General features: G+C 45.0%; 2 protein-coding genes across 2 annotated transcripts; one reads left to right on the forward strand and one right to left on the reverse strand.

The window, feature by feature from the left end:
• The first annotated feature begins 2,592 nt into the window (after positions 1 to 2,592).
• Positions 2,593 to 4,490, forward strand: LOC140223328 (uncharacterized). Its single transcript, XM_072294991.1, has 2 exons — positions 2,593 to 3,389; positions 3,594 to 4,490. Exons 1-2 carry the CDS (start codon positions 2,593 to 2,595, stop codon positions 4,468 to 4,470), a joined length of 1,674 nt encoding a protein of 557 aa, XP_072151092.1. The 3' UTR covers positions 4,471 to 4,490.
• Positions 4,491 to 12,099: 7,609 nt separating this feature from the next.
• Positions 12,100 to 14,344, reverse strand: LOC117863111 (coleoptile phototropism protein 1). Its single transcript, XM_034746704.2, has 2 exons — positions 14,107 to 14,344; positions 12,100 to 14,007 (listed from the first exon to the last, which is right to left on the reverse strand). The coding sequence occupies exons 1-2, from the start codon at positions 14,262 to 14,264 to the stop codon at positions 12,234 to 12,236; spliced, it is 1,932 nt and encodes a 643-aa protein (XP_034602595.1). The 5' UTR covers positions 14,265 to 14,344; the 3' UTR covers positions 12,100 to 12,233.
• Between the last annotated feature and the right edge of the window lie 8,461 nt (positions 14,345 to 22,805).

Raw genomic sequence — 22,805 nt, forward strand, 5'->3', positions numbered from 1 at the left:
AGTCCTTGAACTTTAGGGTATGAGGGATAAGATTGTGTATCATTAAATAGTTTCTCATTCTAGAATTTTAAGGAAAAATTTCTCTCTGGCCCATGGAATCCCGGATGGCTGGAAGAGACATCACTAGGATCATCAATATCAGGCAGCGAGGAAGCTAGTTGGGCAAGAGAGAATTGAGTTGAGACCCCGAACAAACCAATTTAGTATTATAAAAATAAGAAAACAAACAGCTCTATGATCTTGTTGTTTGAGGAGGCCAGACGACATCTACCTACATCGATCGGTCAACATGCATTGGTGGGGAGGGCGAACATCGTGAAAGCTTTTACAGCTTGTATAGCTATTAGAAAACAAGGAACTGAGATGCGTGTGGTTATTTGAAAACCAAACTAGCTGCTTGCAGGTGAATTTTTTGCTATTTTCCCTAATTAATTTATCCCTCTATCATAACAAGCTTTTGTGCAAAATTTATTTACCGTAACTCGTAAAATGAAGTACCTGGCATATGACCCAAATCCCTTTGAACACGACCTTTCCATGTTTTGGACTTCTTTCTCCTCCAAGTTTGGTCATGCATGTGGTTCTATGGTGCATTGATAACTATGTGTGCATCCATTTCCTTTACAGCAATTTAATTAGAGATGCTTTGCCATCATGTTGATTGGAGTATACTAGTCCATCAACCCGTGCTCCCACACGGGCTAATATTTTTAGAAGCTATTGTATTTCAAAATTATTTAGAAATTAAACTCTTAGCTAATAATCAAAATTGTTTACCTACTACTCTCTTATTTTTCCAAAACTTCATAATACTTGTATACCTATCTTTGTCTAGTTGTGATTGATTTTTAATTAATAATTACTCTATGCACTTTTTCATCCATATTAATACTTTTTCCATTTTGTATCACACCTCCAATCCTCCATACATTATGTTTAGCATACAAATCAATATTTTTCATCGATTCCGCACATATATGTATAAATGGTCTAAATGGTGGCACTCATCATGTATATATATTTTAACTTAGTATTTTTATGTTAATAATGACATAAATAGGTAATTTAGAATCATATATTAGTTTAATTTTTGATATTTCTGTATGATGCACATGAAGATAATTAGATAAAGATTTAGATGTTTACATTAGTTTATTTTTAATAACGACATACGTGGGTAACATAGATAAAATTTTAAAATGACATTTTAAGTTATGTTTTATAATGACGTGTATTGGTAAATGGGATGAAGATTATGAGGTTACTTTAGATTATGTTTTATAATAGCTGAGCTCAGTAATTTAGATATAGGTTTACAGCTTATTTTTTAATATTTTCACAATGATAGTGGTGGGTAACTTTTTAGAAAATATAATATATTAATAGCTATGATTATTAGAGTTTACAGGATTGTTGTTTCATATTTTTAATTTTTATGAGAATTTCTCTCTTTTTTCTAGCTTGTCTCGTGGGAACTAATGCGGAGTCTCTAATGAAAAAAGAAATGAGACTACATTGCTACAAAACTATTACCATAAGCTATCTCTCATTTGTTAAATATTCAAACACAATACTTATGTACATATATACTTAATATCTTCATCAAATTGTGATAGATTTTAGTTAGTAATTACTCTATAATATTTTCATCCGCATTTATAATCTTTAACTTTTCACTTTGGATCACAAGTATGCACTTGAATTTGTTTAATGAACCCTAAGTTTGTGATACAACTTTAGCATAGAAATCTATATTTCCATCACTTTATATCCTTATAAATGGTGACACACATCATGCATATAGACCTTAATTATTATATCGTATACCAATAGTGCAAGATATAAATGATTTTGAATCATATATTATTGTATATTTTTAATTAAGGCTATTTGATTCAAACATAGGGTTACCTCATGTTATTTTTAATAATAGCATGTGTGGGTAATATAGATGCAAATTTAAGGGATTACTTTAAGTTTTTTAAGTAATAGTGGTAGGCAATTCAGTTGCAAATTAGAGGGTTATTTTAAATATTGCTTATAATGGTATAAGTGGGTAATTTTGATGAAGATTAGGGGGTTACTTTAGTTTATTTTATATAATGGCAGAGTTGGTTAATTTATATATAGATTTAGGGGTTACTTTAGGCTATTTTCATAATAGCATAGGTGGGTAATTTTTTAGAAAATATAATAGATCCAATGGCTATGAAGATTTGAATCTATCGATCGATGGTCGGATGTTTTGCTTTTTTTGAGAATTTCTAGGATTTCTCTCTTTTTCTAGAGTGTCCACCTAGGAATCCTAGGTGGCTTCACCTGAAGGCTTCAAAAGGAAAGTAATAGTAAGATAGTTTTGTTGTTGCATGTATTATTCTGATCATGATTATCCTTGTCTGCATTTCAGTGACTCATTATTTCGGGCTATCCATCATTAACTGATAAGTTATGGCCCAAGTGTTGCATCCATGGAATGAATGGGAGGTCCAAATCCTAGTCCTTATCAGCTTCATGCTGCAAGTGCTGCTACTCACCTTTGCAAGGATGCGTCGGCGCAACATCTCTCAGATTCTGATGACCCTACTTTGGCTAATGTACTTGCTTGCTGACACCTTAGCTATATACACCCTTGGTCATATGTCCATCAGTTGCAAGCCAGATGAGCACCACAAGCTCATGGCGTTCTGGGCACCGTTCTTCCTGGTGCATCTCGGAGGCCAGGATACCATCACCGCTTACTCCATGGAGGATAATCAACTCTGGCTACGTCATGCGCTTACTTTTTTGGTGCAGGCCGTGGGAACAGTTTATGTCTTTTACAAGAATATCGGCAGACAGTGGGCACTGGTCATGGCCGCAGTCATGATGTTTCTTGCTGGTGTTCTGAAGATTTTTGAGAGAGTATGGGCCCTCAGCTCCTCCAGCCTGGATAGCATAAGCAATTATCTTGGCAATGTTGAAATTAGGCAAAAGGATGAGCCTTACTCCGCACGCGGAGAGCGGCAGCTGGATGCTGGAATGGTTCTACAGGTTGCTCATGACCTGCTTTATATTTGCATGGGACAATTTGTGGATGATAAAGTCTGTCCGTCCAAGTTTCAGATGGATTGCATAAAGCTTTTCCTTGAAAAAAACGGCAGCACATATGAGTTGATTGGGATGCAGCTCTCCTTGATGTATGACATCTTTTACAACAAGGCAGCGGCGATCCATACATGGTGGGGACGCTGCTTCCGTGCTGTTTCGTTACTCAGCACTGCTACATCATTCTTGCTGTTTCATTTCAGCACTGTCACAGATGGTTACAACAGAGTCGATGTGGTCATCACTTACATACTGCTTGTTGGGGCTTCCCTCCTGGAGATGGCATCAGTGTTGAAGGCAATGGGGTCAACATGGACCTGTGCAATGTTAAAAGCTAGGGGTTGGAATCGGCTGCATAGTCTGCTTGTATCTCTTCGGCGGTGTGTTAGGGCAGCAGAAACAAAAAGATGGTCAGGTTCGGTTGGGCAGCACAACCTAATGGACTCCTGCAGTAACGATACAAGATGTCCAGGCTGCAGCATAGCTTCTTTTTCGGAAAATGGCTGCAGGATTATTTCGGCGGATACTAAGGTGTTTGTCCGGGGTGAGATAAAGAGAACGGTGCAAGCTTGTGAAGGCAGAGAGAATCTGATGAGAAGTTACCGTGGTCAGTGCGTGCTTCAGAGATATGAATTGCTGGAGGATCTCACATGGAGCACGGAGATGGAGTTTGATGACAGCATCCTTGCTTGGCACCTTGCCACCCACGAGTTCCTCAAGCATTCTAATGGACTTAATGCAAACCTTGTGAATGCAACCAAGGCACTCTCTGACTACATGATGTTCCTCTTTGTGGAACGTCCATACATGCTGCCACCCCCTGTTCGCCCAAGTTTGTATGACAAAGCCATGGAAGAGTTGAAGAAATCCAAGAATTGGCTAGAGATTGGCCCTCAAGATAGGAATGGTTCAGCTGTCCCTGCCTGTACCCATGGAGCAAACCTCGCCACACAGCTGCTAAACAAGAGGCGCAACATGCCGGAGCTGCTGCAGGTGGTGTTTGGGGTGTGGGTGGAGATGCTGTGCTACGCCGCACATCACTGCAGCAGGGACTCCCATGCCAGGCAGCTCAACTGTGGCGGCGATTTCATTACCATTGTGTGGCTTCTGACAGCTGCTGAGTTTAATAACGCTTACTATCATGAAGGATGGTTTAAGGAGCGGGTGCACGGCTGGCGATGCAGCTTGCCCCTCAGCTGGCGCTACAGATGTCGCAGCATCTGGGGGTGTTTACTGTTTCCATGCGTTTGTCTGTTAGTGTCATGCTTCTGTTGTATCTTCAGGGACTTCAGGGACAGTTTTCGACCGGAATTTTTATGTTTTGGACTACACCCCAATAGGTCATCAGAGCGGCCAGATCCCAGCGGCTCTCGTGGAAATATGTGACCTGCTTTCCACAGCGCACCTCCAAGGCCAACGGACAACCAGCCTTCCACGGCACTCCCGGACAATACTGAGGGGCACTCACCTTCAGCACATCCGACCTGCCTCTGCCTTCCATGCTACACCCTAGCACTCACACCTCCGAGGCTACCGGACCTGCCATAGTGTAATATAAGCGCCTCATTTAGTAATGCACTTCCTTCTTGTACATAGGAGTGTTTGTGAATTAAGGTGTATGAAATCAAGAGGATGGAGGAAGAAATGTTTGTAAGGCCCATGTTGTTAATGTCTTGGGGATTATACAGGGTGGCGATTGCATTGTTGTTTAATAAAAAGTGCTGAAGAGATGAAATCTGAAAGTGCGTGCCCTGTATTTTTAAACAAAAAACACAAAGGTCATGCATGCCTCATTACATGAAACAAGAACACGAAATTGCACTCTCCGGTTATATGATGCACCATCCCCTCCTCGCCATGGTGGTTGGAATCTCCCAAACAAAAAAAAATGTTGACACTATGCTGGTAAGGTATGTGTTTCTATCAAGTTATCCATTCCCTTTGCTCACAAATGCATAATTGATGTGGTGTTGGAATTATGGGTCCATGAGTCCACGTCTCCAACCACCATTCAAATCTTGGTTTGTTTTTGGGATTTAGTTCATCCTGATGTTGGCAATTAAAGCAGACTCGATGACACTTGCATACTGCTTGTTTGGGCTTCCTTTCTGAAGATGGTATTAGTGTTGAGGGCTTAAGCTGGCTGTACAAAAGGTTTGTGAAGTTACCATGCTCTTGTATGTTCCTGTCATGCTGGTTCTGCATGCTTTGTTTCTGCAGGGAGCCAGGGACACGCTTTCAAAACTACTTTCTTCCCACAACCGCACATAATGCTAATGAGCACCCCCACCTCTGAGGCCACCGGGCCAGCTGCCATAATGTAATTCAAGCGCCTCGTTTACTCATGTGTGCTTCTTATGTTTTCTTATGTCACATTTTGTGTTGGACATACTGTGCATGATTTAGGAGTGTTGTGAATTAGTAAGGCATGTATGAAATGAAGACGATGGAGGAAGAAATGTTCCTAGTAAGGCCCATGTTGTTAAAAGTTTTAGGGACACTAAGTGCTGATCGCGTTGTTGTTAAACTGCAAATGCTGACATGAAATACGAAAGCGATGCTTGAAGACTCGTATTTCTGAAAAGATTTGCTAAAGGATAGGGAAATTTTTTTAAGTTGTGGGACTTTCAAGATAAAGATGGATCACAAACTTGATTTTGGGAAGACATCTGGGATATCACCCTCAAAGAGCAATTTTCAACATGCATAATATGCTCTACTATCCTCATGCTATAGTGGCAAATGTTATGAACCAGACGCCATGGAATATCTCTTTAGAAGAGCTTTAGTTGGGGATAAAATCACTGCTTGGCACAACCTTGTAGCTAAAATAGCTTCCTACCAGCTTTATCACGGGAGGGATAATTTTACCTGGGATTTGCATAGACATGACAATTTTAGTGTAAGCTCTATGTATCAGTATCTCATAATTCAGGATACTCTTTTTATTAATAAATTTATATGGAAGCTGAAGATCCCTCTAAAAATAAAGATTTTTTTCCTTTGCTACATTCAACGAGTCGTTATTTTAACATAGGATAACCTAGCTAAGAGAATAGGGAGTAAAAAATGTTGCTTGTGTGATCATAATGAAACAATTAGGCACCTCTTTTTTTATTGTTAACATGCCAAGACAATTGGGAGAGAGCTACGAGTCAACCCCACCGAGGTCAATAAATCATATGGTGCAGAATTGGTTAACGTGGATAGAGAATAAGACAAGACGGTTGATCTATGTAGGGGCTGGTGCTGTTATATGGGTGATTTAGTATACTCATAATGATATGGTTTTTGAGGAAAAAAATTCACCTCTTTTATGCAGGTTGTATTCAGGCTGCGGTTTTGATCCTGTTGCAGCGTGAAGCAGTCCAGGCGGCAAGCAGACACTGGAAGTCGTCGCTTTGGATATCTTCGCCAAGAATGGATGGAGGAACAATAATAGACTTTGCTTTTGATTTTTCCTTAAATTTGATGGACTATTATTTCTATCTTGGTGATTAGCTTCAATGCTGTAAGAACTGAACTGTGTGCGGTCACAGAGGCCGGAGATAATTGCATTTTCTAAAGAACAAAAGCGTGTGCCTTGCATCTTGAAAGGGAAAATTTTTAATCGGGTGTTTCAGCCGGCTCCATCACTCGATTTTCAAATGGTTTGATGGACTCACGCATGAATCTGTCACCGTTTGATCGTAGCTGCATTCAGTTATGTTCTGTGTCTCTGTCGCATAGGGTCCAGCTGTCAGTGTCTAAAGTACAATCGGTGCGGATCTCTCTCTCATCCCCGGCCATTTCATCTTTCTCCACCTCGCGAAGGGGAGAGCTCACCCAGGTGAGGGCGATTTCTAGGGTTTGTGCTGATCCTTTGTTTGTTTGATAGAAGTTGAGTCTACGGTTGTCTATTATCTCCCTGGTGTCATTTTGTGATTTTATTTGTGGGGATTTTTAGGATTGTTTGGCAACAAGGTGAGGCGATTTCTAGTTTTTTCTGCATCTTTGTGATTTGATTTGTGGGGATCAGCGTTTGGGGCCCCATTAGTTCGCACCAGATGTATCATTTTTGTTTTTGTTGTGGGATTTGATTTTTTTAGCTCCATCCAGATATCCTAGGCTTCCAATATAATCTACTCTTATTTCATCATCTAATTAGTGTGTGTGTTTTCATTGCTGTTCACGTAGAAAATGATTTTTTTCCTCTTTGATGTTCAACTCTCCTCATGTATTTGTGTGGGTATGGTTTTGATTTTGAACGGCAGGTGTTACTGGTTTGAGTTTTCTGATGCTTTTTCCTAATATCCTTTGAACAGTAGCACGGTGTCTGCCATCTTAGAGTATATTTCCCCTTGTATTATGGTCATTCGATTAGTTGGATTGGCTCCTGTTGTAATCTGTACTGTGGAAATTGGAGATGTAATTTTTACACGATGTGATTGATTGCCACCATAGCCTGCTGCCCCATTTACTCATTGGGTCTTTTTTGTTTCTTCATTTGCTGAAAATTCTATGTAGCACTGAATCTTTTTGCAGATCTCTGAAAAAGGCTACCTATAAGTATTTTGTGCCACCGTAACCTGCTCCCCTCTCCCACTAGGATTTTTTAGAGGTTGATTTGTGATAGATTATACAACTATGATTAATGATATGCTAGGTTAATTTACAATCCATTTCATTGGTTCCCAGCTGTTTAGGATCTCACTCTTTTTGTACCATATATATGTTCAGTTCATATATGTTCATCTCATCATCTCGCAACTCTTTGCTCTGATTTGTTTCATACATCCATTTTTAGCATTTGTTGTGTCTAAATGCATTATCTAAAGTAGGTAGATTCATATACAGTTCAAATGCACTAAATTTATATGGACACCCTCATTGTCATTTGTACTGTCTGCATATGTAATTTGTGTTACTATATGTAGATATCCACATGGCTAGGATTAAGATGCTTTCTTTGTGTCCCTGAGTTGATCTGGCCTGCTCTAATTTATTCTAGAAATTCTTCACTAGGTTCATAGCATTGGCCAACCGAGGTGGCCTTGGCTTTTACTATCTGATGGCCCCACTTGACTACCTCTAATGTATTTAATTTTTGGGAATCATGACTTTTACTCCGAGTGGTTGGTGAGGCCTGAATTTTTTTCCTTTCTTTTTTTTCTTCAGAGGCTAAATGCTCAGTTGAGGTGAATCCAATGTTTTTTCCAATTTTTTGAATCTTATCCCATTCAATCCCTAGTTTCATTTAGTCATTATTTTTCGTTAGGTGTGATTCAGTCTATTAGTTTTCCCCATTGAATAGCTATGGATTCATTGATTGGCTTTGAAAATGTCATGATTCTCTCATTTTCCTTCCAAATCTACTCTGTGAGTTCGATTGGCTCCGTTAGGACCTTGATTTACTCGATAACTTTGCTTCATTTGATTGATGTATTTCAATTTTACACTACAAGTTTAGCGATTAGGTTAGACAATTCTACGATTTCTTCAACTTCTCTTTGTTGAATTGGTACTTGACATGATTGGCTCTGTGTGGATTCAGTTTTAGTTGTTATCCATAGGTTTGTGCATGCATACTTTAGCTTTTCATATTTTTGCTACTATTTCATGCTTATGCTTATCCTCTTCTCTTTTTTCTCCTTTTCTATTTTATAGATCATTTCGCCTTCAGTATCATGCTATGAGCACTTTACACTGATTGTGGGTTTATGATGACTTTTGTAGATTAAACCAACTGTGATGCTGAGAGATTTTTGCACCTAGGTTTTTTTTTGTCCGTAAGGTGATTAGGTATTTGTAGTTTGTTAGTTGGATAGGTTTCATGTAGTTCATAACCCGGACTGATATTTCTTCATTATATTTTGTTGGTGAAAGTTGTAATATTCAAGACATGTTCTATTACTTTTTAAAAAAAATTATTTGGTCTGCAAAGTATTTCTAATATTCTTTTAGTTTTACCTATCGTAGCAATTATCTTTGATGTTAAGATTTTTTTTGGGATCTCCGCTTGTTAGGGTTTACCAGAGTGCGTACTGGTTCAAAGTTCATCTTAGTAAATAATTTGGTCATTCTATTCTATCCTTCTCTTGTTTGTTTGCTTCTCCCAATGCCTTTTTAGTAAGAAACCCAAAACATATATCTTTCCCTGACTATATCACATCTGATAATATATTAAATATGCTATTTTTGTACATTTTCATTTTTTGATGATAACAATTAAGTTGAATTTACGGTGATAATATGTCACTGTCAATTCCTTATTTTTATACGGTCATTAGACATATTATAGGTGCATTGTGAATATCTATTAAGTTTCTTTTCAATGCACTCTGATCAACAATTATAAGTTAGTTGACATCTCTGCGTGATGCACTATAGTTTCTGCAGTTTAGCTTGATGTACATCAATTTCGTTACTTCTTTGGCTCCTCGGTTGTAGGCTTTGCTCAAGAGCTTCCTGGAAGGCCTAGATGCTAATAAAATTTTTGTCAGCCCCCATGTTGCTCATCTTTAGCATATGTTGATTTCTGATTTAAGTTGCATGTGAGTTCCTTCATTTTATCATTGACTAGTTAGTTTTTTTTCAAGCACATGATGATTCGTCTTTTGCAAGGTAGATGTCCAATTTTTTTGAACTCGTTGCCATCACACAATATCTGAATGTGATTACTAATGTTCAATTGGCATTATTTTTGCATCATAGGAATTTCTTTTGACATCCCAGTTTTCCATTCTATTGTGTATCATTGTTTTTCTTGTTACATGTTGTTGCTTAGAGTGATGATGTGAAAGGCTACACCTCCGTACCAATAAGATTGTATAGGATAATTTAATTTACATGATGATAGTACTGTTACGACAACATCTAATGTACTGGAACTACTACTTTGATCTCATTAATTTCAAATTGACTTTGCGCAATTGATGATTATAATGAGTTTTGGATTTCAGGTTTATCATGTGAGATATGAGTTCCTTATGCTCCATCAGTAGTCATGTATCCTATTTGCAAGAAAACATCTAAGTTATTTTCATGTTATGTGGATCCGTTCCGAGAAATAGTTTTTTTCTTTTTTACAGTATGTATCCTAGAGTCCATTCTGGTAACAGAGGTTAGGTTTTGACGCAACTATGATTACATAGCAAGGAAAATAGAAAAATTATGTTGATTTTTTTCATTTGTGGGGTTTCAGTGATTACCCCAATAATCTTGTTTGATATTCATAAAAATAATCTGAACACTGGTATATAAATTTGCATTTGTGGGGTTTTACTAATCACCCAAAATTTTGTCTATCTGCATTCCATAGAACATTTTGAACAATTTGAATTTTGTAGAATCTGTGTCATGTATCTCTTTTGAAATTTTTCTCATTTTGCATTTGAGGGATTTCATTACTCCCCTCAACATTTGAAGATCTGTAGACCATAGTAATTTTTTGAATTAATCTGTCTCTTTCCTGTCTTTCTCATTTTGAATATATGGACTCAATTACTTCCCTTATTTTTCTAAAACTTTGTAGACTGTATTGCATTTTGTGCAAAATATATAAGTTTTGTCTTTTACGTAGTTACGTCTACTTTTGCATTTTCTTCTTTCAATTATTTACTTTTATTTTTGAAGATTTTTCAGTCATCCATTTCTTTTTTTAGTTTTTCTTCATTTTATCCTGTGTTGGGCTGCATCATTGGCTCTATTATTTGCCTTTATTTCTATTTGTTTTGTCATAATTCTTGTCCGACTTTTTTTGTTTTTTAGCCCTTTTGCGAAAGATTCTCACAAATACACCCCTGGCGGAACCAATTCCAAAAATGGACCCTTAGCTTGGCGCCATCCACGCTAGCGCCAAGCTACAACGTCTCAGCACCAACCATCCTGGCGCCAAGATCTATGCGCAGCTGCTGACGCGGGTGCCGATGTGGCGGGGGCTTGGCGCCATCTATTATGGCGCCAAGCCTTGGCGCCATGCATCTTGGCGCCGTAGATCTTGGCGCCGAGCTATCTACCCCGTATCCCTTCGCGTTTCGAACTAAACAAGTATAATTATTCCGAGAAGTGTGTAATAAACTAAGCTGTGGTTCAACTGGTTAGGAGGTGGGCTTCTTATCTTGGAGACCTGAGTTCAAACCCCTATGTTGAACTTTTTTTCTACATATTATTTTTTAATTTGGAAGGGAGGGTAACCTGACATGTACAAACTCCACGAACTATATTATCCTAGGATACGAGATTTGCATTGCATCTGTACAACAGAGAAAAAAATAAAATGTAGGAAAAAAGGTTGGTCTCTAGGAAAGGAAGCTCACCTCGGAATAATATTATACTTGTTTAGTTTGAAACGCGAAGAGGTACAGGGTAGATAGCTTGGCGCCATGATGGATGGCGCCAAGCCCCCGCCACGTCGGCATCCGCGTCAGCAGTGCGCATAGACCTTAGCGCCAGGGTGGCTGGCGCCGAGACGTGTAAGCTTGGCGCCGAGACGTGTAAGCTTGGCGCCAAGCTAAGGGTCCATTTTTGGAATTGGTTCCGCCAGGGGTGTATTTGTGAGAATCTTTCGCAAAAAGGGCTAAAAAATAAAAAAATCGGTAATTCTTGTCTGTTTTCATGTTTCTGTTGAGTGATTGAAATTCAGGTGAGCACCTCTTATTTTTCATCCAACTTTTTGATCACCACAAATTCCGGGTGATTTGATGGCCCAAGTCACCCAGTGAAAGGAGGCATGAAATCATTCAGATTTTGTCCCATCATAGATTTGATTTGGATGATTTGATCTCTAAAATCACCTGGGTCATGGAAGGCTCCAAATCATATATAGACACAGACGTACAGAGAGAGATCGTTTTGAAAATAATGTTAGAGGATCCGGTTTCCACACGCACATCACACTTAGTCCCCATTTGTTTTCACTTATAAATGGTTTATTGGTGGAAATAAGTGAGAATCCCGCCAAACATTTTGCTTATTCCCAACGATTCGCTTATGTGGTAAGCATTTTCAGAGATTTAAACTACGAGAAGTAAAAAGTGAGAAATGAGAACATCTTCGATTAGATAGGAGAAACATATCAAACAGGACCTTTACTATTATAAGGATCTGCGCCTCCACCACCCAAAGATCCTAGTATGACGATGAGTACAATAAACTATATACTGTACAGCTCACGAGGCGGAGTTCCTCCTCCGCCGAGGCTCCCTGCTCCCCGTCTCGCCGGGCGCCACTGTAACTACCGGCTGCTCCACCTGAATCCTACCCAATCTCCCGAGCTTCTTCCACCCGCTTGCCCACCCCGACACGCTCTGTTGCTTCCCCACGGCGGACGGCGGCGGCAGCATGCGTTCCACCTGTCTCTGCAGTAGCTCCACCTCCCGCTGCAGCTCCATGTACCTGGCGTTAACGATCTCCACCTCCATCCTCAGCGCGGCGACGTCGTCCTCCTTCCTCCCCGCCCTGCCGATCGAGGCGGCCATCTTGGCCTGCTCCGCCAGCAGCACCCGCACGGCGACGCGCAGCGGCAGCCGCTCATTTTCCGCCGCGTGCGCGCGCACCTCCCGCGACAGCTTCCCGCAGTCCACCGCCCGGCACAGCCGCTTCCGCTCGTGTTCCGTTGCCGCCGGGTGCGCCTTCAGGTACGAGTCCACGGCGCGGTAGAGCCCGTCGTGGCAGCCGCGTGCCGGCTCCGGCACCGACTCCGCCAGGGCCTGGAACTTACCCAGGGGGAGGTGCCGGTCACGGGACACCTCGGAGAGGTAGCTGTCGATCAGGCTCGCCACGCGCTGCGACCTCGTGTTCTCCTCCTTGCCGCGGCTTGGGGTGGACGACGACGACTGCTCCTGCACCACGAACTGCTCGACGAGCCGCTGCACGAGGTCGACGTCGTACGCGGCGTCGGAGCGGAGGCGGCCGTAGGGATACGACGACGACGGGATCAGGATGTCGGACAGCGCCGCCTGGTCGAGCTGCATGCCCACGCGCTTCTCCACCTCCGTCACCAGCGCCGGCGCCGCCTTGAGCGTGACGGCCAGGCGGAGCAGCCGGAGGAGGAAGCTGCACGACACGGAGTCCTTCTGCGCGGGGATGATGCTGATCAGGCTCTCCACCACCATCCTCTGCTCGCTGTCCGTCTCCGGCGTCGTCTGCGTGTCGCCCTCCCCGGCGATGACAATTTCGAGCGCGCCGTGGCCGTGCCCATGCGACGCGGGGCTCTCCTTGATGTTGAGCCATTTGAAGGAGTATCGCGTGATGGCGGCGCCGACGAGGTCGCCGCGCATGCCTTTAGCCTGGACGGCGGTGATGACGCGCACGAAGTGATCGATCCTAAGCACGCAGACGTCGTCCACCCACCAGTCCGGCGGCGGCGCGGGCTGCTGGCCGGTGTCGCCGCTGGACGCGCCGGCCCTCGCCGTCGTCTTCGCCGGCGACATCCTGCCAGCGGCGTAGGCCCACCGCATGGCCCGCGGGTTGGTGCACGCCTTGGCGGCGACGGACTCACTGCATCGGCGAACGAGCTGCAGATCCTCGGCCCACGGCGAGAGGCCCTCGCAGCTCCGGAGCACGGCGACCGAGTCCTGCCACGACGACGCCACGACGTAGCTTAGGAAAGCCTCCGCGCGGAAGGCGAGGTTGCCCTCCTCCAACTCCTCCGTCATCTCCAGGTACTCGGCTGCGCAGCGCAGGACGGCGACGTTGGCAGCCGTGATGTCGACCAGCACGCCGTAGCAGAACTTAGCGGCTAGCTCGAACGCGCCGTGCCCGCCTGGAAGATCGGGGAGCTCGACCACGGTGGCGGCGATGGGACCGTGCAGCGCCGACGCCTCGTCGACGAGCCGGGCCAGGCGGGCGCTCCGGGAGATCATGGGGTGCTTGTGGAGGTGGAAGTTGACGCCTCCCACCTTGACGAGCAGATCGCTCGGGATGTCACTGCTAGCATACCGGCTTCAATGGCGAAACAATGCAAGAATTCAGACATGAGAACACAATAATTCCCTTTGCATTCCGTGCAGATATACGAAGCTTTTATTTGCATATGCGTACCATGATTGGCCCCTGCGCACGAAGCCTTCCATGTCCATCTTAGCGCGTCCGTGCTCGTGCTGCACCTGCACGTCGACGCCGTTGACGATGGGGACGAGGCCGCGCTCTGCGACGTGGTTTTCCCTCTCCATGGCTTCCCAGATCTCCATTCCTGCCATTTGCTGTGATCGTTTGATGGCGTATTTATGCTTTCATTGTAGGATCTAGGAAACTGCTATGCATACGACTGCGTCACGACTCAGTTATGATTGATTGTGCTCATCATCTGACTTGTTCTGACAGTTGATGACCCACCCGTTGTCTCCGTTGTAACAGAACCGTGAAAATTACTCGTATTTTTAGCAGGGTGCCGCCCCAAACGTCGATATAAACCAATTATTGGACGTGGAACCATGATAGCCACGCCGAGTTTTCCAGGAGATTCATGGGAAGGCGATTCATGAGTGTGCTGTGTGCCTTCATCTGAACTAGTCCTCTCCTCTTTAATTCAGTAGCTGGGTGTTCTTTGTCAAATAAAGCGACACCAATTAACTCACTGAAAGAGAACGTTTGGATAGGAAGCAAGCGTTCATGTGTCCTAGAGACAGGATCAACATGTTAGATTCATTAATTTTCTGAATCATATCCAATAATCCATTAACACGGTGAAAGAATTACTTTCTTCAGGGGAGGCTCATTTTGTAAATTATTATAAAAATAAAAACCTATATCCAAAGATGCATTCCTATGTATATTTTCATTCGAGTGCATCGATGGCTGAAATTTTAAGGGAGGTGCGCTGGGTCTTCCATGGTACCAACCTGAAATTTTAGGGGAGGTGCGCTGGATCTCCATGGTACCAACCTGAAATTTTAGGGGAGGTGCGCTGGGTCTTCCATGGTACCAACCCTGGTAGGGGGTCTCGAGCCCCCCTCCTCCATACTGGATCCGCCCGTACTTGCTACGCAATCCTTCACTCGATTTGAGTCAACTAACAACCACAAACAACCACAGAGACCTCTACTAATTCTCAAGCTCCCATGGAGACCTCTACTAATTCTCAGGCTCACACAACTCATGTTCCTGAACCTTTCCAGGAACGAGCTTAGTAGGATGTTACCATCGTCTTTCGCCGTCATGCACAAGATGAGGGAGTTTAGCATATCATCGAACAAGCACACCAGCCATTTCCCTGGGGCCCTGTTCACAAAATGGTCGCAGATCACATCGTTCCAACTGCAGAACAACTCGCTTACCAGCAGGATTCCACCGGAGGTTGGCATGGCAAAGAAGCTCAAGATCCTGTACCTCTTCAGCAACAACACAAGATTTCTTTCCCCGCAACTCGGCGAGTTGGCGAGGCTTCGAGAGCTAGATTTGTCGACGAACTCACTCATGGAGTCGATCCGTAACTCGCTCGGCCACCTCAAGCAGCTCACGGTTCTGTTGCTCTACTCCAACAGACTCAGTGGAACAATGCCGACGGAGATGGGCAACATGAGGGCGCTACAAATTCTGAATGTTGGCACTAATGGCCAAGAGGGCGAGCTGCCAACCAGCATTGCGCGGCTGAAGAACCTCCGGCACCATGTGCTTTTGAGCAACAATCTGAATGGCACTATTCCCTCGGACCTCGGCAAGGGATAGACCTTGGTCGAGCCAGCTGCTGCGGAGCCTCTGCAACGGCCTCGCCCTGCACAACCTCACGATAGCGCACACCATTCTCGGCAGAGTGCTGTCGCCATGCCTGAAGAAGTGCACTTGGCCGGCCGAGTGCGGCCGAAGGGGAATCACTTCAACGCCGACATCTTGGAGGCATTCAGGGTCCACCCCAGCTTGGATTACCTCGACCTCTCCAAGAACCATCTCACCAGCCGGCGGATGGACAACAGGGGGCGTTGTACTTAGATCAAGCGGCTATGCTTCGACGGGAGCGGCTTATCGGGCATCATTCCGACGTTGTTCGTGAAGATGGCGAACCTGAAGGACATAAGCTTGGCCAGAAATAACTTCATTGGAGCAAATATTGCGGACTTGGGCCAGAAATTACCTAGTTCATCCAGTACGTGGTGAGATAGGGGGCAGGGGGTGGGTGCCCCCCTATGAAAATTAATTTAGAATCTTTATGTTCGATCTTCGCCTATGTGTTCCCCGGAAAATTTTGCTCAATTTGAGCAGAAATCCACTAATTGATGGCATCCCTTCGAGTCTTCTGAAGCTGATCGACCTGTAGAATCTAAATTTGTCACGAAATGGGCTCGTGGGTTCGATTGCATCAAGGTTGGCTCAAATGTTAAGTCTAGAGACCTTTGATTACTCGTACAATATGGCATCACCTTTTGATTGCATCAAGGTTGAGCGACTTCAGCTGATGCCGTCCGCACCAAATATGGCATCATTGTATAAACCTTTTGATAGATATTATTCTATTTATGTGGATTAATCACTTTGATGGATAAAGAACATATAAAATTTATTTTTTTTCCTTTCTAAAATAGTCATTTACATGCGAATTAGTGAACACATTATTTTGTTACGAGCAATTTGCATATAAACACACCCACAGACCTTTAGAGGTTACAGGTATTTCTTACACAGCCTACAGTTTCACAGCTGCTCTAATTAAACGATTTTCTGCTTTTCCCACAGCTACTCTCTCACAACTGCTTTTCCACAGCCCACAGCTCACAACAGCTTTTCCAAAAGTCACAGCCCAACCAAACACACCCTTAAGCCCTTTGGTTGGCTTTTGGCTTTTGTAAAAGTAAAAGTAGGTTCAAAAGCTCAACCAAACACACCCAAAATCTATATGAGTTGGGCCTGATTTTGACCGGAACGTAAATATGATTTGAAATTGTTTTAATTTTTTGGAAGGTTTATTATGTCTAAGTGAAAAGTGGTCTAAATAGAAATTAAATAAATTAATCAAAGATCATGTACAAGAAGTATTCATGACCATACTGTCACACCCGGTTTGAAAACAAAACCAAGTGCTACCTAAATGTATGCCAGGATTAAGTTTCATACATATAATGACATCATCAATGAATAACAGTAACAGTATCACGTAAAAAGATATAAAGTAGATTTACAGCTTAATCCTAGAAATAGAAGCTTCAAACTTCACACACAATCGATTGGGGTCATGTACGCGTAGAACTCTAACATCTTCACAACAACGTTATAGCAACTCCTTCTAAGCAACGTTGGTTATAGAAAGTGAAACAAATCGGATTTTCATTTATGAGAATCCAACTCCTTATACCCTTATGATAGTCCCTGAATCAGTAGTTACCATGTACAGAACTCATTTCAGCAAAATATCGACATCATAGAATGGTAGTCTCTAACACTACGACATCATGGTGATCCTAATTCCATCCTAGCTCTACATCAGAAGTGGTCCTCTCAGTCGGAGCATGGAAAATTGTCGTCGTCCACGTCTCCATCACCAAGGTGGTACTCAGCGGTAGGGCCTCTCCACGGACCCAACTCGTCGTCTGAGCACACCGGTAGCTTCAGTGGGTCTCCTCCGTACGTCTGAGAGAATGTAGTTAGGGTTCGAGTCATCGCCTCTGTAGCAACTCTAGCTGGTGGGTGCAGTGCCTGGGTGTACAACCTGGTAGGCAGTATTGCGAAGCTCTCCACATGGAGCTCCCTCCGTGGTGCGTGGTACCCACTCTCTCAGCTCCTCCAACTCCATCTCCCTCCCGCGATCACAACTCTCCCACGCGAGTTGAAGTCTCTCTGTCAAGTCCCTCTCGCGGTAGTAGCGGGAACCAAGGTGGAGCAGGTTGTGGTAGTTCCTGTGTAGGCGGTGGTGTAGCTGCTCGATGACCTTGCTCTTGTCGACCAGTTCTGCATCCAAGGTAGCATCATATCCTTCTTGTCAATCATCTGATCTTTAGACCTCAATGCCTCCTCCATACGAGCAAGTCTCAGCTCGAGAGTAGCAACCCTCCGTGCGTCCTCCTTGTCGCGAGGCTCCGGAGTTGCGTCGAGCTTGCACTGTAGGTGGAAGTTTGTCCTAGTCAGTGTAGTCAAGTTGCGCTTGAGTCTTGCTATCTGTCCCTCTAGCAAGGCCTGAGTCCCTGTGCTGTCATCCCATCTCTTGCGATGGTGATCCATCTCCCCATCATACCAAAACAGTGCCAGGTTTGTGCGTGGATGCAGTGAGAGGTGACTCTGAACTTCTCATCTGATTCTGTGTACGCGTCCTCGTAGTACTCACGGGCCGCTCTCTCAAAGTCTCCTGGCCTGCAGTACACTCGGGGCAGGCAATGGTTGGGGGTGTGTGCCAGACGATCACAAAGCTGTGAGTGCACCTCTTGCACAATCCTCCTGCCTGCAGTCCTATGAGCCTCGGTCATTGAGATCTCGAATGCGAACACCGCAACTCCCTCAAACTCTGGCATGCTGGGGTCTTCTCATACTGTCAGCCTCGCATCTGTGGGTATGGCATCCTTAGTGCCGCTCATGCGGCCCTCGTAGAGCACGCCCTGAGTGCTAACTCAAGCCCTCTCGAAGCACTCCTTGAGAAGGGTGCAGGAGCCTCCGTAGCCCTCTTCATTTTTGGAAAACGTGCGCCATTCTTCGGTCATCATCTGTTACACGTAGTTAAGGTTTGTTAGTAACTCGTATAAGTTAGAGAAAACAAGGTAGTAGTAGTAAATCAAAGAGTTGTATAGCAATCAAGGATTATATATATAGCAACAAAGCATTGAGGATTCGTTATTGCTAACTCCATGTCTAGGGTCATGTGCTACAGTCAAGTATGGCTCTGGTACAAACTAAAATGAACCGGATTTTCATTTCTGAGCATCCGACTCCCTGTACCCTTGTGATAGTCCCTGGATTAGTAGTTATCACATACAAGACTCATTTCAGCAAAATATCATTTCCATACAATGAAATCAGAGTACAACATTGGGTATTTACATCCGATTCATCCTGGATTACGAATTCTGCACATGCCCCTTGGGCTTAAATGACAAACAAAAACTCATACATAGCGGTAGCTAGGGCTAAGTCTTCTCTTTCGAATCTTTTGCATAGGCATCCTTGAGCGAAGCAACGAGACCCTTCCTTCAAGAATTCTTCATGATCGGACTTTTCACTCCATGTCTATACCTACATACTCATGAACTGTCCCCAACGAATAGGACAAGTCCACGTCACCATCCGTAGGCAGCTTTATGTGGCGAAATACTAATATTCAAAAGTAGTCAAGGTATAGGCTCGGGTTCCCTATGCAACAGCAAAGCATAAAGAATAAATTTCCATATCCATCAACCCATCGCTCATCACATCGAGAACACCTGTCTTGACAGTGGCCCTGTCACCATCATTCTATCTTCATACTAGGGTCGAGGCAAAGACTCCCCCTTCTCGCCTCTCAACAACTACAACCGGATCCTAAAGGCGGAAGGGAGCAACTTCTCCTTTCCCCGACTGCAATTGCGGCTCACAACACACAGGTAGCTATAGGGGGAGGTAGAAATATCCCAAAACAATGGAGAGTCATCATGACATAGGGTTGTCCATGACCGACGTCGCGGCTATACGTATAGTTTTAACTCTACAGAGTGTGTACACCTTGACCCATCTCGGAGTGAGTGCAACTGGTGATTAGCCGTATGAATATCACTCTACCGACCGAAGAACTTGGGAGTTACGATACCATCCTGCATCCGGGCTCGAATGCGATCCCCCGCAGTGAACCACCCCAGAACTGTGAAGCACTCCCACCGGGGCCAATCGTGGGCAAAAGCAAATCAGGAGGCTAAACGTCAACACCACTCCCCTCTACACCGATACTCTATCCTACGACAAGTATAGATCTCACTTGCCAGTCTCGACCCGGGCCTAAACCCATAATTTACCGAGTGGTGTGCACGTTTAACATATTCCTGTGAAGCAAGGTGACCCACTCGGTTTCAGACCGAGGCGAGCTCCTAACTTCCACAAAGTGATTCCACCACTTAGATCGCAATGGTACCAGCCCATAGCAGGTATCACCACCAACTCCTATGCTCCTCAACCATGTACTCGCAACAAGTACCAAACAGGGAATGTCCGAGAACGAACCCCAAGCCCCCAATCCAAAGATTGGGTTGTATAAAGCTCAACCTTGTCAAATATCCCAAAAATACCTTCTCCTACCAGTTTTAATCCCACACACGCCAAGAATCCTAATCACAATATCCCATACACATGCAAGCAATGCACATAGCATATATAAGTAGCATGGTAGTAGGTCAAACAAGGATTCAAGGGATAAAATAGGCTATGCATGGTTCATCATCCTCATACGAAGAAATAAAGCACTAGCATACTATTTAGCAATGCCTAATGGGTATTCAAATCGAATGGGCATGAATTTGGAGTTGCTTTCTTCCTCGTAGTGGTCCCCGAATGGCTCCGGCTTCGACTTCAGCTCTGAATTTTTGACAAGTCCTAATTACACGATTTACATAATTACCGTGGGTTTAATTGCAAAGAAAATCCAAACTATACCCATAGAAGGCCCAAACAAGATCAAGGACTAGTCTATCGTGTTCTTCAAGATTTTATAAAAATTATGAAACTGGTTTTATAATTTTTGGAGTTAAGATGAATTAGTTATGAATTTTTGAAGTTTAAATCAATTTTTGGATTTTTAAATAATTTGTGAATATGAGAAAATACACAGAGGTGACACGTAGTAGCACCAGAGCGTGCCACGTGTCTTGCTGATGTCATCAGTGGGCCCTGCTGACGTCAGCATTGACTTAGTTAACAGGTCAATGGTCAAAGTCAACAGTCAACAGGTCCAGGGGTCAGTGTGCCCCACATGCTAGCGCGGCACCCTGGTAGCTATAGGGTAGCCTTAGATGGTCTTTAGGCTGGTTGTTGTCTATCTATAATGCTTAGGTGGCGCACACGCGTTAGCCACCTAGCTGCTGAGTCAACGTCCATGTGTGGTTTTTAATCGGCTTTAGGGGGACTATAGGCTAGCGCTAAGGCTGAGGTGGCGCTTGCGTGTCACCCACGTGGCTACCACATTCACTGCCACGTAAGGGCTATAGGAGGGCTACTTGTAGGTTTTTAGGGTTACATGGCGTCCACGTGGCGATGACGTGGGCGCCACTTGGGCTCGGCTGGGTGGGGATCCTCTACATCCCGTGTGGCCACAACTTCGTGTGGTCTCCCATGGGGTGCGGTCCATGGCGCAGCTCGGTGCCCGATCCACCATGAACCACAAACTGTGGTTCACGTGGACCACACCTATAGTGGGGTGACCGGCGGTGGGCGTGTTTTGCACCCTCCTCTCCACTGTGGCCACTGCAGGGGCTCACCGGAGTTAACTCTCCCGGCGGCCCTAGGGCGAGTTACAGCCTAAAAGTATCCGCCTAGTCCTAACTTCTATCGACGAGGCGTCCTAGGGTGTTAAGAGGTGGTGGTAGGTGGCGGGGCACCTTGTTTTCTGGTGGCAGCGCTCGGGTAGCTCCGGCAACATCACAAGGCACGCATTCGGTTGTGTTCTAAGGGCCAAAAGAGCGCGCCATGGCGCGCGGGTGTCACTCCGCAGCTGTGCAGGCACTCGGGCCTCCTCCTCAGGCTTAAAGGGTGGCGGGCGGTGACTGCATGCCGAGGGGCGGCTAGACACGGTTGCAAGCGAGTTTAGGGCACGGTTTGGCTAGGTTCGGCAAGACAACTCTCGCCGGGGCACAAAGGTCGCGCCTTTGGTGCTTCCTAAGGCTGCGGCAGTCGCCATGGTGGCACGCTAGAGTGGCAGCCCATGGTGAGAGCATGGCGTGCAGTGGCGGTGGCAAGGTGTGGTCGGGTGTAACCACCTGCACGAGATGCGGCTCGAAGGCCGGGAAGAAGCAGCGCTCAGTAGTGAGGCTGGCGAGGTGCTCGGGTCCGCGGTTAACCGCGGCCGCAACCTTGATCATGGCGGCGAGGCTACGGCACAAGAGAGGGGGAAAAGAGCTCACCTTGGCGGCTCAGTGGTGCGGGCGCTGTGCAGCGGAAAGGTGAGGCCGAGCAGGGCTGAGGCCGGGAAGGTGCGCACAGGGATGGCGGTGTAGTCGTTCGGGTGCTGGCTTGTCAGCTGCGGCATCACGGACGGCTCCGACGGTGGCGCTCCCCTCCTCTGCTCTGGCTTCAGCCCCCTTCTTTCTCCCTTCTCCCTTTTCTCTAGTGGCGGCGGTGGATGGGGGAAAACCCCTAGGGTAGCGGCTGGCCGGAACAGGATGGCGGCGAGGGTTTTATAATGTCACGCTTCGGGATATGCGCGCGGGGTGGCGTGGCGAGCATGTAACGGCTTCAAGGGCATGGGTTGGTGAGTGCAGGGTCATGGGGTGCGTGGGGCGTGGGTCTGGAAGGATCATGCAGCCTCCTTGTCGCGGCACGGGGTGGGGTGCGGTGCAGCGCATAGTGTCAACGGAGGAGGTGGGAGGAAGGAGAGAAAGCTGATAGGTGGGTACCACCTGTCAGCGAGAGCAAGAGAAAAAAAAAAGGGCACTGGCGTAGGTGGCGTAGGGGGTCGGATGGGCCGGTTGCTGGGCGCGGTGGTAGGGGTGGTTTTCGGCTCAGGCAGAGGGGTTGGTAGGCCGGCGAAAAGGATGAAGCCAGCGTGGTTTCACGGGTCGTGGTCGATTTCAGCCCTGGTGAGTTTAGGGATTTGGTTTTTGTTTTTCAAATTCAAATTTAGATTTTAGATTTCAAATTGAATT

The sequence above is a fragment of the Setaria viridis genome, chromosome 7 (assembly GCF_005286985.2).
Source record: "Setaria viridis chromosome 7, Setaria_viridis_v4.0, whole genome shotgun sequence".
Taxonomy (NCBI): domain Eukaryota; kingdom Viridiplantae; phylum Streptophyta; class Magnoliopsida; order Poales; family Poaceae; genus Setaria; species Setaria viridis.

Coding starts and splice junctions, on each gene's coding strand:
- LOC140223328 (XM_072294991.1), top strand. CDS start 2,593: ATGTACTTGCTTGCTGACACCTTAGCTATATACACCCTTGGTCATATG. Junction 3,390..3,593: donor TCAGTGTTGAAGGCAATGGG/GTCAACATGGAC, acceptor AAATGGCTGCAG/GATTATTTCGGCGGATACTA.
- LOC117863111 (XM_034746704.2), bottom strand. CDS start 14,264: ATGGCAGGAATGGAGATCTGGGAAGCCATGGAGAGGGAAAACCACGTC. Junction 14,008..14,106: donor GTGCGCAGGGGCCAATCATG/GTACGCATATGC, acceptor TCGCCATTGAAG/CCGGTATGCTAGCAGTGACA.